Consider the following 15,427-nt stretch of genomic DNA (forward strand, 5'->3'; position numbering starts at 1 on the left):
TTACACGTGCCTCTGTGCAAAATTACACTGCAGATATAACATGGTACCTTCTTAAAAGTTCTGCTGTCTTCGAGCATTAACTTTCACTTCACACTTAGGGAGCTCAGATTTACTGCTGGTACTTAGCTATCAAAAACTACATAAATATCTTTGTGGGGTTTTTTTTGCCAGGACAGTGCAGTAAGAGGAAGAAATACTGAGTACATGGGTGTGGTGTTGATGAATCCATTGTACCGTGGGCTTTGGACTGTGAGTTCTCGTGCTTCTCGGTAAACTTTGGAGGAAATTCTGTTTCACTACTGGCAGTCCTCTCTAATTTTGTTGTAAGGTATCATTGAACACAATGCACAAGCCAAAAGTGGACCCCTAGAAAGAAAGGCTCTGCTCTGAGAATGCTAAACCAGTTGACATCTGTTAATGTCCCATCTCTGAGACGCTGACAGAGCATGCTCAGTGCGTGCCTTCACTTTGGCTGGGTTCCTTCACGGTTCTACACACAGGTGACTTCGTCCACTCAGTGACTGTCTGTGGCTGATGTTTTAAAAAGATTTTATTTATTTTTAGAGAGGGGAAGGGAGGGAGGAAGAGAGAGAAACACCAATGTGTGGTTGCCTCTCACATGGCCCCCACCGGGGACCTGGCCCACAACCCAGACATGTGCCCTGACTGGGAATAAAACTGGTGACCCTTCGGTTTGCAGCTCGTGCTCAATCCACTGAGCTACACCAGCCCGGGCGATTGCTCTTAGCTTTTTTTTGACGTTTACATGTTTCTCTCTGTATTAAGTTTGAGATGAATACTAATCATTTACTGTCAGAACCTACATTTTTGTACCACCCATTTTTATAAATAAGGGCAAATGGCCACTGAAATATCCAGTGATGGAACAAACTTGGTCGAACAAAGGTGACAGCAGAACTGCCAATCAGTGGCCAGCAGCCCCTTTGATCTCTGTCAGTGCTGTTCACAGCGGATTCAGATGAAGGAAGGTAGGTAGCTAGTGTGGGTCTCCATGCTTCGTTTGTGTGTTGTCATAGGGAATTTCTGAGCACACACCTGTAAATGTATGATGAGATAAATATATGTGCTACTATACCACACAAATTTTTTATAAGGGGAATTTTCTCCTCCAGCAAATACCTTGCTCACCCCAGGGGTAAGTACACTCCATTCAGAGAACCTTAAGTAAGTGGTATCAATAAATGACACTGGAGGAACTGGTTTAAGAAGGCTGACATAGGATCCTGTTAGAAATGCTACATTTTCTCAAGTATGTCCCTTGTTACCTTTTAAAAAATTTTAAGGGAGAGAGAAGGAGAGAAACATCAACTGGCTGCTTTTGGTAAGTGCCCCAGCTGGGGACTGAACCTGCAACCCAGGCACGTGCCCTGGACAGAACACCATCAATGACCCCCTTCGGTTTGTCGAACAACACTCAACCAACAGCCACACCAGCTGGGGTGCCTTTATTGTTTTATTTCTGCCAATTGTTGAAGTTGACCCAATGTGTCATGAAGGAAAATAAACAAATAAAAGGAATCCCTTGGACCCTAGGCAGTAGGCAGGAGAAGTAACACTGAAAGGCAGTGTAGTGTATGAAAAGTGTGGACTTGAGCACTACAGCTTGGGATGTGACTGGCGATGTATTTGCTATATGACCTTGGAAAGTTAAACTCTGAACCTCAGTTTCCTCCCTCCTAAGTGGCTTGTGAAAGTTAAATGAAATTAATTACATATAAGTATTTAAAACAATGCCTGGTGCACAGCCGGAATGCAGTAGTGATGGCTGTTAGAATAATTGAATGCCACTATGTGCCAGGTACTCTTTTTTAAAAAATATATTTTATTGATTATACTATTGCAGTTCCCATCCCCCCCGCTGCTTATTCCCCTCTTCCCTGTACCGCCACTCTCATCCTCATTCCCCCTGCCTCATTAGTTCATGTCCATGGTTGTGCTTGTAAGTTCTTTAGCTTCCTCATTTCTTATACTGTTCTTAACTTCCGCTGTCTATTTTCTACCTACCATTTATGCTATTTATTCCCTGTGCCTTTTCTCCCATTCCCCTCCCTGTTGATGACTTCCATGTGGTCTCCATTTTTGTGAATCTGTTCCTGTTCTAGTTTGCTTTAGTTTTTTTTTTAATAGCTCTGGTTGATAGTTGTGAGTTTGTTATCATTTTACTGTTTATAATTTTGATCTTTTTCTTAAATAAGTCCCTTTAACATTTCCTATACTAAGGGTTTGGTGATGATGAACTCCTTTAATAACTTCACCTTATCTGGGAAACACTTTATCTGCCCTTCCATTGTAAATGAAAGCTTTGCTGGATAGAGTAATCTTGGATGTAGGTCCTTGCCTGTCATGACTTGGAATACTTCTTTCCAACCCCTCCTTGCTTGCAAGGTTTCTTTTGAGAAATCAGCTGATAGTTTAATGGGAACTCCTTTGTAGGTAACTGTCTTCTTTTCTCTTGCTGCTTTTAAGGTTCTCTCCTCTTTCATCTTGGCTAATGTCATTATGATGTGTCTTGGTGTGTGCTTCCTTGGGTCCAACTTCTTTGGGACTCCCTGAGCTTCCTGGACTTCCTGATAGTCTATTTTCTTTGCCAGATTGGGGAAATTCTCCTTTATTATTTGTTTCAATAAGTTTTCAATTTCTTGCTCTTCCTCTTCTCCTTTTGGCACTCCTATGACTTGGATGTTGGAACGTTTAAAGTTGTCCTAGAGCTTCCTAAGCCGCCTCTTTTTTTTTGAATTCTTGGTTCTTCATTCTGTTCTGGTTGAATGTTTATTTCTTCCTTCTGTTGCAAACTGTTGATTTGAGTCCCAGTTTCCTTCCCTTCACTGTTGGTTCCCTGTACATTTTCTTTTATTTCACTTTTCATAGCCTTCACTTTTTTCCTCTTGCAACCATACTTTCTCCTCTATTTTGCAACTATTTCTATGAGCATCCTGATTACCAGTGTTTTGAACTGTGCATCTGGTAGGTTGTCTCTCTGCTTGTTGCTTAGTTCTATTTTTGGAGCTTTGATCTGGTCTTTTATTTGGGCCTTTTTTTTTTTTTTTTTTAATCTTGGCTGTTACATAGTATAGGGCAGAGCCTTAGGTGTTCACTAGGGTAGGGCAACCCAGGTCCCTGGGTTGTGGTGTTGTCTGTGGGGGAGGTGTCTGAGAGGGAACAATGCTCCTTCCTTGGCTCTTGGGCGGTGGTTTTCAGTTACTTCCTCCACTACCCACAGGCAGAGTGGGCCCTTCTGGTGCTGATTCCTGTGTGGGTGGGTTTACATACATTCTAGGACCCTGTGGGTCTCCAGCAAACTCTCCTATGAGGCTGGGAGTTTCTTCTGCTGCTGCAACCCCCACAGGTTTTTTTAGGCATAGGTTTTGAGGCTTTATTTCTCCACCCTGGAACCCTGGGTTGTGTATTTTGTCTCGCTCCCCAGTTGTTCCTCCTGATTTCCCACATTTGCAAACAAATGTGGGACTGCCCGGTCTTCCAGTTGCTGCCTTGCTGTGAGTTCTCTCCACCTCAGCTGCCTGTTTTCTGCCCTTCCTACCAGTCTGGGTGAATGTTTCTTCTTTAACACCTCAGTTGTTGGACTTCCATACAGTTTGATTTTCTGGCAGTTTTGGTGGTTTTTTGTTTTTATATTTGTTGGCTTTGTTTTGGTTGTATAAGAAGGCAAAGTACAGCTAGGCCTCCATCTTGGCTGGAAGTTCAGCATCTGTTTGTTTGAATGAAGGATGCAGTTTAGTGGGAGAGGATGCTTGTGAGACCTTCAAGAGAGGAATGAATAAGTCTTTGGTTTTGGGGGGGGAGTGAAGCATTAGGTGACCCGCATTTCCACCAGGGCCTCGGGCCCATTCTCCCTGAGCCCCTCTCCAGCCCCATCCATGGCTGCTGCTTCACTAGGCCAGGAGCCTGTTTCCTGGGCCAATTTGATCATACATGAGCCTTCAGTCCTCCTCTGGAGCTACTGAGAAGAGGGCTGTGGGCATGGTTGGTGGTGACTAGAGTCATGTCCCTGCTAAATGATAGAGTCAGTTTAATCTCCAGCACAGCGTGTCAATCTAGGCCTCAGTGCTGTGGGGCTGGGTCATAGGGGCTGGTTCTCTGAGGGCTGTGGAAGGTCATTTCCTTCCACTTCATCCACCTAGTTCACGGGCTGTCTAATACCTTAAATTCCTTTAACGATGATAACATGTTTCAATCTTTGATCATTACTGAGGAAGATGCTTTTGGAAAGAAGGACCCAGAGAATGAAGTCACTGTGTAGTCATAATCAGGTGTCTGTAGTTGTCTGAGAGATGGAAGAGAGAGAGAGGTGTGTTGTCTGGACGTGGAGTTGACAACAGAGGTGGGACTAAAATGATGGGAAGAAGGAAAGTGAGAGGATGAATGAACAGGACACCCTTTTCATGTGTTCTCAGTTCTCTTGAGGGTCCTACCTGGCCAGGCCTGGGTTTTTGTAAGTTATATGACAGTCAACACCTGTTCTACACCAGGGTCTGTCCTCACAGTGTTCTGTGCTGCCCGAATGGGATCCTGTTGCCTTTAAGTCATTTATGTAAGCTTGAGCATCTTGTGAGAATATGGACCCTGATATAGGAGGGCAGTGGTGGGGCCCAAGATTTTGTGTTTCTAAGAAGTTGCCAGATGATGGTACCAGTCCACAGGCCACATGCAGTACCCTGATGAGTGCTGGTAGTTGGGTTTCCATGTACCTACTGAGTCTGATCAGTGATTAGTGCCCAGAGGGCTGTGCCTTGAGTGCCTGCTGGCCAGAATCTTAATCAAGGACATCCTTGACTCCTAGAGGTTTTCCAGAGTATGGATGTTACCCCACCTCTCTGCAGAGGAGGGTCCTATATGTTGCTAGTAGGGGTTCATATGTCTGACTGGGCAGGTTGGTAGTGCTTCCCTTTGGAGCCTCCTTGTTTACTTTTTATGCCTCTTAATGATTCACACACCCAACATCACCAGTTCTCAGAAATCAGTTTGCATGTTCATGGTAAAATGTAAATGACCGAAAAGTAACGTTCCTCATAGGAAGGCTGGTGTCTTCTCTGGAATTAAATTATGGACCTTAAGGATCAAGACTTGCCCTGGCTGGTGTGGCTCAGCGGATTGAGCACTGGCCTGCCAACCAAATGGTTGCCAGTTTGATTCCTAGTCAGCACATACCTGGGTGGCAGGCCAGGTACCCAGTTGGGGGCACGTGAGAGGCAACCACACTGATGTTTCTTTTCCTCTCTTTTTCCCTCCCATGCTGTCTAAAAAGAAATAAAACTTTTAAAAAAGAAAAAAAAGGATCAAGGCTCATTTCAGCTGTGAGCTGGAGTTGGAAATGTTTTGGGACACCTACCTGACCTCAGTGAAGTAAAGAAGGCAGTGGCCTGCCTTGTCTGTATGAGGTGGTATCTACTTTGCTGGGCTCCTCAATAGTGGACATAGAGGAAGGAGGAGGAGTCATTTTAGCCCCGCCCAGCAGTGTGGCGTCTGTTCATTGTCAGCCTCCACTACCGATAACTTTAGATTCACGCTTTGGCATTCCCAGAATTCTGTTCTGATTTGAATGTTAGTTGAGTGGGTCTGAGCCCTGATGACGTCACCTGCAATTTTTGTCCACTCAGACCTTGTTGATAAGTTCTCACTGTAACTTTGAACTCAGGAAGTTCTGGTGGTTAAAGAACTCTTTTTTTTTTTTTCCTTTCTTTGCTCCCTCCCCTCCTCCTCCTCCTCCTCTCCCTCCTCTCCCCTTCCCTTTCCCTTTCTCTTTCTTCCTTTCCCCCACTTCTGCCATACATACCCCGATAGTCTACTTGTGTGAATTGGTCTAGTTTGGTTTTCTAAACATGTACACCTGCCTTGCTACATATTCTCCTTTTCTCTTTACATTGACCATAGACCAAGAAAAAAAATTTTTTTTCAGTGAAATGTGAAATTTTCCACTTTGGTAAAATAATTCTCATTTTGAACATTTAGCACACAACTGAATATTTATTCAGCTCCTAAGCTAGTATCACTCAGAGCTGGGAGTTGTAGGAGCAACCTAAAAGCCAAGTGAGCGCTTCCAAGGGTGGGAGGGAAACACAGACATGGGCCGGCCTTGTGGATGGTGGGTCACTTGTCTGCTGGGATCTCTGAAAAGCAAGACGCCAAGTCAGAATTCTGAGTCTGCTGTCTGGCCTTTCTTCCACGATGGTGACTACTGAGGTGGTGGGCTGCAATGTGGGGGCCACTGGACTGTGACCTGGGCAGTTGCCTGAAAGCTTTTGAGTGTTGGTCTCCTTATCTGCACCAAAGGGTGAGTGCAGTTCTCCTGCCTCATGGGGTGGGCGGTGGGCGTGATGCCGTGATTTGGGTGGGGGGGGGAGTGTTTTGCAGGTTGTAGGGCACTTCCAAAGGCAGCTCTTTGCCTTCTTGATCAGGAAGAAGTTGGGTGGCATCTTTTTAAGATGCAAGATGGGATTTAAATAAAAAGCAAAACAACTTTTCTTAACTGGCTTCTGAGCTCATTCTGAATGCAATTGTAGCACTAAATCTTTTTGTTTGTGGTGTAAAACTATTGCAGTGCTCTAACACCAAATTTTATACTCATAGTGGCTGGTAGCTCCATTCTGTGGTTAAGGAAATTTGGGTTTATGGAGCTCCAAAGCTCACTCTCGGGCATAGTTACCGTGCGAATACAGAAACTGTGCCCAGCTGCCTCTGAGCCACTTACAACTACCGGCCCAGTCCACTCTCCTGCCAATGTTTGGGAATGAAAAATTAGAAGCCCTTTTTGAGAGGCAGAATTGGAAGAAAATGTGTTGCCCAAAGTGTGGGCTCATATTTGGCACTCTCAGGGAACTCTGAATTGACTTGACTCGGGCAAGGACTGACTTACCATTGGCCTCTTCCCAAAACATGTCCTGAAGAAACTTCCCCAGGGCCCGGTCATGCTGATGGTCCTGAGTCCCTGACAGCTTGACTTCAACATCAAAGGGGGCATCAAACTAGGAGGAGATCAGGGAGGACCCAGGAAGTGTCAGGCATAACGCTCCACTCCTGCCCCAAACACCCACAATCCCAAAGGAGGCCTGGGCTCTTGGGATTTCAGCACAGGGGCAGGGTGGGAGTCAGGCCTGCGGGCCCAGCAGGTACCAGTGAGGGACAGCTCAGCTACTGTCTTCTTAGGCCCGTTCTTACTGCCCCCACCCCATCTTCATGAGACTTACCTTGTACTCTTTTCCTTTACCTCTAAGGAGGTTGCTGATAAGAACTGTGGGGTCTTCTAGATCAAGCCCTGCCCCCACCCCACCTGGCAGTTTTGGAAGACATACTGTTGAATTTCAGGCCCTGGCAGGGAGATTTTGGGGGCAGTGGGCCCACCTGGCATGCATAGCATGAGTCTAGGTGATGTTTGTATCCCCACCTCTCCCTTCCTGGGTATTCTTGCTTTCTCATGCACAGGCCTCTTGGTTCTGTGCAAAGTTAGGCAGGAAGCTGACCTTTTTCTAGAAAGGTGCTCTGAGCTAAGGCCTTTCTTGTTTCCCTGCCTCCATTTCTTTCCTTCCACAGGAAGAGCGCTCTATTTTCACTATTTGCTTGGCATTCTGTGAGATCTTTCTCTTCATTCACCCAGTAGCTGCCTCAGTACCTGGCCATCTGGTCACTGACATGTCTGCACATCTCCATGAACCAGTAGACGAATCTTTGCGGGGACAGACCTTGGTGACTAGTTCTGCCCGCTACCCTCCAGACAGGAGGTGTTATCTCCACCTTCAGATAAAGAAGCTGAGTTAAAGGACTTGTCTGAAGCCTCAGAGGCACTGGTGGCAACACTAGACTGCAGGATTCTTAAGCCCCCCAGCCCTAGGTGCTCTTTGAGCCCCAGGGTGGGTGCGGCAGTGCCCAGTGGGAGCCCTGTCCTGTGTCAGGCTGGGGCCGAGTGTCTTCCTCTGCTGCGTTGAGTCCTTGGTATCTCCCACCAGGCAGGTACCACTGTTATTCCTGTTTTACAGATGAGCAAAGGTGCTCAGAGAAGAGTTTAAAAAAAAAACAAAACAGCAAATAGCTGTTTGTTCCTTTAAAACAATTTACCTTCCCCACATGTCTCTACTGTGAGGGTGGAGTGAGTGGGGAAGAGCATGGGTGAGTTTTGGGGGCACTTGGAGCCTCCTATAACCTCCCTTCAGTAAAGATTCATTTCTCTTCCACCCCTGTGGCCAGTGTGGGGTGGTCGGATCACCTGAACAGATTTCTTAGGAACCACAGCACCGATCCTGGGGCCTGCTGGCTGGAACTGGCTGGCAGGTGCACTTGAGAGGCAGCATGGTGACTGTTGGTTGGGAGGTGAGCTTCAGGTGACCTCACAGGGCTCCCTTTACCTCTGTGCCTCATCTGTTCAGTGGCAGATGCGGGGTGGGGTGGGGGCAGGACTTGGTTTGAAAAGTCTGCTAGCTCTGAAACTCGATTTTAGGAGGAAAATGTTTGGGGGAAGTTGGGGGCAGGGGCTGCGATGGGAGAGGTGGGACCCTAGGACTGGAGAGGCCCGGGGAGCGTGCCTGGAACTCTGCCCCCAGGTTGCAGGCCTCCTGCCCCACCCACCTCCCAGACAGTCCAGGCTTCTGGTTCCTCGAGGCCAGCCTTCATAGAAACGAAACTTCCAGCTGTCTCAGGCCCTCCTTGAGTCATTAGCCACTGAAACCTCGTCCCTACCTGGGCTGATTCAGAGTTACTCTGTTGGGGGTGAGTACCAGCCTGCAGGAGCTGGCCATCTCACGAGGAAAATTACCTGGCTTCATTTCATGGATTTGCAGGCCATCGAGTGGGAATGTGGTAGGTTGGGGACCTCGAAGGTGTGTGGAGGAAGTACCTGAGAACACTTAAGTTTGGGTGAGGGTCAGATAGCATGGGTTGGGGAGTTCATCCTGATAGGGGAGAGGCTGATGGGTGGTTAGAGAAAGGCCATGGCAGGACACATTTCAGCTTGTCCCAGGCCAGAGGGGATGAGTGAGAGGCACTGTCCACTCTGTTTGCCAGAGCAGTAAGGACAAGGAAAGGGCTTTGGGGGCGGAGGTCAGCCCTGACCTTGAGTCCCACCTCTGCCACGGGTTGGCTGTGCCACCGCAGGCAAGTAAGTTCACTGTCTGAACGTCTGTTCCTCCTCTGTACAATGAGGGCAATAAAATCAGCCCTCAGCAGTGCAGTCACTGCCATTACTACGCACCACTCCTGGGGAATTCTGGTTTCCCTGAATGGAGGTGACTGCCTGTAAACCACATACAGCCAGCCTTTCAGGAAAGTTACCTAGGAAACCCTATAAATCCCCTTTACTGTCTCTCTCCTAGTCCTCCGTTTATCTCTAAATAATTTCCTTGTCCCGTGCAAGATTTGTCACAGCCAAAACAAGCCTGACTGGCCTGTCCTCATCTGTGGATGGATCTCCGTGGGTGCTGGTCACCAGAGCCCGGCCGGCAGTGGCTCGCAGCCCCAGGTAAGGTCTGAGAGGCCCCTGAGCAGCTTCAGTCTACGACTAGCTGTGTCTTCCGTCTCTGGGCCTCTTTGCTACACGCGTTGAGACCATCTGGCGCCTTCTAGCACCCCCTTCTCTCCTCTGCTCATGGCTCCTTGCGCATTCCCATTCTGTTGTAGCAAAGCCACTTCTTTTAGCCATTCGCTTCTTCGTGGGCAAAGACCTCAGACAGTGCAGCCCAGTACAGAGTCAACTATTTTCATGTTATTTTACATTTCTCGAGTAGCTGGTAAGTGGGCCCCTGTTCATGCCATCTCCCACAGCCCTCCCCTTCACTCATCCCCTCACCTGCCACACAAGCATACAACTATAAAGGAACCTACCCGAATTTCCAGCTCATCCTCTGCCCCTTCTGCCTGGGTTCCGTCTTCTGGGCGGAGCCAGCCCTGGAGCTCTCGGGGCTTCAGTTTGGCTGGTGGCTTCTTGGACTCCTTTTTCTGTTGGAGGAAGGTGTTTTTCCTGAGGGCCCTACGTCCCCATATCCTTCCAGAAGCAGAAAGACGCGTGGGTCTGTAGTCAGACCCAGGGTCCTTTTTGCTGTCGGAGAAGGCTGGTGCCTAGAGAGGTCGAGTGCCTGCTCAGGTCCCCCAGCTGCTGCTGTGTGGAAGGGCTAGAATGAGATGCCCCAGTGAGAACGTGGGGCTCTGTGCAGAGGCATCTCACCGGCACTTTCTGGTGTTCAGGGCTCAGGAAGCTGGTGCCAGCCACGGCCAGGTCCATGCAGAGCACACTGAGGAGCAGCAGGCTGCGGATGGCTCCCGGGGAGGGCATGGCCTCAGCTGGGTTGGGACAGACGGGCCTGAAGGAGAGAGGGTCTCCGGGAAGTATACTGTCCCCCCCCCCCCCCCCCCCCCCCCGGCCTCAGCACTCAGAAGGAGCCTGGCAGAAAGGGTGAGGGACTTTGACCTGGGCTGGTAGCGCAGAACAGGGCAGTGGGATTCCCCATGTCCTTTGTCTCAGGCCTCCTGGAGCTTGTGCCAAGTTTCTGAACAGGGCTGATGAAGCCGAACTGCAAGTTCCCCAGGAGACATGGGGGGATCGGGGCAGCTCCAAAGCCCAGTTGTGTCTGCGCAGCCCCAGGTTGTGCAACTGTCCCTTTGTTCAATGGGCCTATGAACAGCCAATAAGTTAAACCTATAAGCGAACCCACAGACAGAGACAGAGGGTGCCTACCTGGAGCTCCTGGTGGGGGTGGTGCCTGGTGGCTGGCTGGTCCTTATATAGGAAACCCTGTGTGTGGTTTAAACCAGAAACCTCCTATCAGGGCAGCCTAGCTTCCAGGTGCTGATTTACATTCCTTGGGTCCTCTGGGTAGAAATCAACAATGGAGGTCAGATGTCCTATGAGAGATTCTTGGGTTGGCATGGGATGGCCATCTGCTTTAGCTGTCCCCAGATGGGCCTGGCCCTGGTTTAGGTGGGAGGGAGGGAATAGCTTGAGGGTCCAGGCCAGCTCTGCTGCTCTGTGACCTGGCCTTACTCTCCTTTCTGAAACCCCCTTCCTCACTGGATAGAACGAGGTTCTCATCACGACGTCACGAGATTTTGAAGAAATTTCTAGTCCTGACATCTCCTGGTCTGTGACCAGTGCTGCTCTGGCTCCCACAAACCTCTGGAGCACAAGGGGAGCCTGGCTCCTGTAATTCTCCCACCTCCGTGGTAAGGGAAGTCCCATTTTCCAGATGAGGAAACTGTTGGGAGGGGCAATGGCTTGAGCTCCTTACCACCCTCCAAGGAGCTGGTGCAGGGATTGCTTTAATCAGTGGCTAAACTCCAGCCATTCCTCCTGGGTGATGCATGATGACACTGCTTGGCTTGATGTTTCTTAATGTGTGGGCTTCCCCTCCCCCCAGCCAGGTTCTGAGAGGGAGACAGAAGAGCTGTGACCTACTACTGGCCCAGGTAACTGCTCATAGATTGGCCTTAGGCAGATCACTAATAATCCCCCTAGTGTCAGGACTGCCTTTCGGAGTGGCTTTAAGGATTAAATGACTTGATACATGTGGAAATCTTTGGACCTGTAAGGTATTGTGCAGATAGCAAGTATTTTTGTATTGGGCCCACAGGGCTTGCAAGCAAATGCCATGGTCACCTGTTCTTGAATGGGGTGTTAATTAACATTGTGGAGGATTCCTTACATGTCTGGAGTGCTTCATCTAATTGGATGCCCAAGCAGTGGCTCCTAAGGGCTGAGTTGTCTGTACTGAAGTCCCAGCACTTCAGAGGAGGAACTCGCTTCAGGCTGGGGCTCCATGCAAGAGGCAGATGATGGAAATGGGGCAGGACTGTGAAGGGAGGGCACTGCTGCAAGCAGAGTGGCATGAGCAAACAGAGGGCATGGGTGTAGAATGTTTGGTGCAATGGTGAGAAGGCTGGGTGGCTGGGAGGATGGTGGCAGTGGTGGGATGGGGTTATAAGGAGAGGCCCGGAAGGCAGTTTATGGTCAGGTTACAGATGGCCTCGAAAGCTGATGGCACAAGGAGTGTGGGCTTATGGGTAGGACAAAGGCCACTGCAGATCTTGAACAGAGTGACAGAACATAGGATAATGAGAGAGTCAGAAAGACCTTAAGGACTCAGAACGCTGAGACTCTTACTTCACTGAAAGAAAAACTACATGCCAGCAGGCCGCACTGTCCCTACAGCCGCAGCGCCACCCGCTGCAGCGCTGGGACTCCCAGCAGTAGGTTCCTGATGCTGCGCCTGGTCTCTCCACTTCCCGCTTCCACAGGGAACATGGGGTCCAGGAAAGGCAGCGTGCTGTGAACCTAGTGGGATGGGAGGAGGACAGACACAGGATGCTAGAGCAGTAGAATAGCAGATCATCAAATGCCACCTGACTTGAAGATTGACTTCAGGGGCTACTGGCCCCATGTGCAGACTCCAGGGCCAGTGGAGGCTCAGGAGGCAGCTGCATAGGCCCTTAGTAGAATGAGGGAGACTAAGTACCCCTGCTGACAAGTGTCACCAGCTGCGGTGGGGGCTGGAGTAAACACGTCCCTGGGAGCTCATCACCTTGTCAGCCACCTGAGCTTAGACCCATTCACCGTGAGCCAGAAAGGCTGATGGTGAAGGATGAGGAGAAGCCTTAGCCCTCAGAGAGGGCCCCCACCAAAAGGAAGAAAAATACCCAAAACCCCAACTATGGTGACCAGGTACCTACTGAGACATGAAGCCTCTGCTTACTGTTGACTCCAGAGGTCTCTGGAGGCCGGAGCTGCAGTGTTGATCTTAGATAACACTGCCAGCAAGCGGACGCCCACACTCGCGGGGTTATCTTTGGGAAACAGAGGTGGCCTGTGTGATGGAAAGAAACCCCGCTGATCACATACCACAGTGGAGGCTGGTGCGGGAAGAAGGAAGATCTGATGGATGGCAGAACCACAGAGGGAGGAGGGTGGGGGCACCCCAATAGCCTGTTGCTGCCCACTCTCCGTTGTGGGATGAGGACTGGCCCAGGGTGGGACCTGCACACAAATCTGGATCAGGGTGTCTTCGTAAGGAAGACCGCAGACTTGGGGAAAGTACCAGCTTTCCCTGGCTCACTTCTTCCTCCTTTCTGAGTGTGGGTGACACCAGGCCAGGTGGCACCTCCCTGCACCTGTATCCTCTTCAGAACTTAGTAGGTGTTCAGTATGATGCTTCCTCCGATTGCTTGCTGGTTGGTCATTTTCTTTTTTTTAAAAAAGATTTTATTTGTTATTTAGAGAGAAGGGGAGGGAGGGAGAAAGAAAGGAAAATATCAATGTAGGAGAGAAACATCGGTTGCCTCTTGCATGCCTCCAACCAGGGACTTCCCCTGCAACCCAGGCATGGGCCCTGACCAGGAATCAAACCTTTTAGGTTGCAGGCTGGTGCTCAACCCACTGAACCACACCAACCAGGTCATTTTCTTTCCATTGCAGGGCTTTGAGGGCCTGCCTTAAAAAAAAATATATATATATATTTAATTGCCCTGGCTGGTGTAGCTCAGTAGATTGAGCATGGGCCTGCGAACCACACGATAGCGGTTCGATTCCCAGTCAGGGCACATGCCTGGGTTGCAGGCCAGTTCCCAGCAGGGGACCCACGAGAGGCAACCATACATTGATATTTCTCTCCTTCTCTCCTTCCCTTCCCCTCTAAAGATAAATAAAATATTAAAAAATATATATTTTATTGATTATGTTACTACAGTTGTCCCATTTTTCTCCCCTTCACTCCCCTCCATCCTGCTCCCCCCTCCCACCCACATTCCCCTCCTTTAGTTCATGTCCATGGGTCATAATTTTAAGTTCTTTACCTTCTACATTTCCCATACTATTCTTACTCTCCCCCTGCCTATTTTCTACCTACCGTCTATGCTACTTATTCTCTGTACCTTTTCCCCTCTCTCCTCCTCCCACTCCCCTGTTGCTAACTCTCCATGTGATCTCCATTTCTGTGGTTCTGTTCCTGTTCTAGTTGTTTGCCTAGTTTGCTTTTGTTTTTGTTTTAAGTGTGGTTGTTAACAATTGTGAGTTTGCTGTCATTTCACTGTACATGTTTTTTATCTTCTTTTTCTCAGATTAAGTCCCTTTAACATTTCATATAATAAGGGCTTGGTGATGATGAACTCCTTTAACTTGACCTTATCTAGGAAGCACTTTATCTGCCCTTCCATTCTAAAGGAAAGCTTTGCTGGATAGAGCAATCTTGGTAGTAGGTCTTTGGAGTTCATGACTTGGAATATTTCTTTCCAGCCCTTTCTTGCCTGTAAGGTCTCTTTAGAGAATTCAGTTGACAGTCTGATGGGAACTCCTTTGTAGGTAACTACCTCCTTTTCTCTTGCTGCTTTTAAGATTCTCTCCTTATCTTTCATCTTGGCTAATGTAATTATGATGTGCCTTGGTGTGTGCTTCCTTGGGTCCAGTCTTCTTTGGGACTCTCTGGTCTTCCTGGACTTGCTGGAAGTCTATTTCCTTTGCCAGATTGGGGAAGTTCTCCTTTATTATTTGTTCACATAATTTTTCCACGTGTTGCTCTTCCTCTTCTCCTTCTGGTACTCTTATAATTCGGATGTTGGAACATTTAAAGATGTCCTGGAGGTTCCTAAGCCTCTCCTCATTTTTTTGAATTTTTGTTTCTTCATTCTGTTCTGGTTGGATGTTTTTCTTCCATCTGGTCCACTCCATTAATTTGAGTTCCAGTTTCTTTCCCATCACTATTGGTTCCCTGTATATTTTCCTTTATTTCACTTAGCATAGCCTTCATTTTTTCATCTAATTTACGACCAAATTTAAACAATTCTGTGAGCATCCTGATTACCAGTGTTTTGAAATGTGCATCTGATAGACTGCCTATCTCTTCATCATTTAGTTGTATTTTTTCTGGAGCTTTGATTTGTTCTTTCAGTTGGGCTTTTTTTTTTTTGTCTTGAGCCTGTTACAAAGTGAGGGGCGGAGCCTTAGGTGTTTGCACTGGCAGGGCAACCCAGTTGCCGGGTTGTGACACTATATGTGGGGGCGGCGTCTGAGAGGGAACAATGACACTTGCTCCATTCTCTGTCGGCTTTCAATCACTCCCCCCACTTTTCATGAGCAAAATGGGCCCTTCTGGTGCTGACACTCAGGTGAGTGGGTTTGTGTACTTTCTAGGACCCTGTGGGTCTCTCCGATGAACTCTCCTGTGAGTTTACAGGAGAGGTGTGGGAGATTCTCCCCACACCTCAACCCCCGCAGTATTTTCAATCGATGTTTTGAGGCTTTATTTCCCCACTCTGGGACCTGGGGTTGCGTGGTCTGCCTCGCTCTCCAGTTTCGCCTGGTTTATGTATGCAAGAATGTGGGACCGCCTGGTCCGCCAGCCACCCTGTGTGCTGTGCCCCTCCACAATCCCCGCCTCACTGGGTCCTCCAGCTGCCACTCTGTGCAACTGGGATCCAGTCG

At 48.6% G+C, this 15,427-nt stretch overlaps 1 protein-coding gene across 1 annotated transcript; it reads right to left on the reverse strand.

Moving 5' to 3' along the window:
* Nucleotides 1–5,983: 5,983 nt before the first annotated feature.
* GHRL (ghrelin and obestatin prepropeptide) lies at nucleotides 5,984–10,338 on the reverse strand. Its single transcript, XM_037130788.2, has 4 exons — nucleotides 10,187–10,338; nucleotides 9,847–9,960; nucleotides 6,893–7,001; nucleotides 5,984–6,146 (listed from the first exon to the last, which is right to left on the reverse strand). Exons 1-4 carry the CDS (start codon nucleotides 10,292–10,294, stop codon nucleotides 6,127–6,129), a joined length of 351 nt encoding a protein of 116 aa, XP_036986683.1. The 5' UTR covers nucleotides 10,295–10,338; the 3' UTR covers nucleotides 5,984–6,126.
* Between the last annotated feature and the right edge of the window lie 5,089 nt (nucleotides 10,339–15,427).

Source organism: Artibeus jamaicensis, unplaced genomic scaffold, assembly GCF_021234435.1.
Source record: "Artibeus jamaicensis isolate MK-2021 breed Jamaican fruit bat unplaced genomic scaffold, CSHL_Jam_final contig_519, whole genome shotgun sequence".
Taxonomy (NCBI): Eukaryota; Metazoa; Chordata; class Mammalia; order Chiroptera; family Phyllostomidae; genus Artibeus; species Artibeus jamaicensis.

What these genes read in the sequence shown, in the direction of transcription:
- GHRL (XM_037130788.2), bottom strand. Translation starts at nt 10,294, where the DNA reads ATGCCCTCCCCGGGAGCCATCCGCAGCCTGCTGCTCCTCAGTGTGCTC. An exon ending in CTGAACACCAGAAAGTGCCG is followed by an intron (nt 9,961 to 10,186) that starts GTGAGATGCCTC and finishes TTCCTCCAACAG; the next exon opens with AAAAAGGAGTCCAAGAAGCC. An exon ending in GTTTTGGGAAGAGGCCAATG is followed by an intron (nt 6,147 to 6,892) that starts GTAAGTCAGTCC and finishes CTTGCTTTTCAG; the next exon opens with AGATCCCAGCAGACAAGTGA.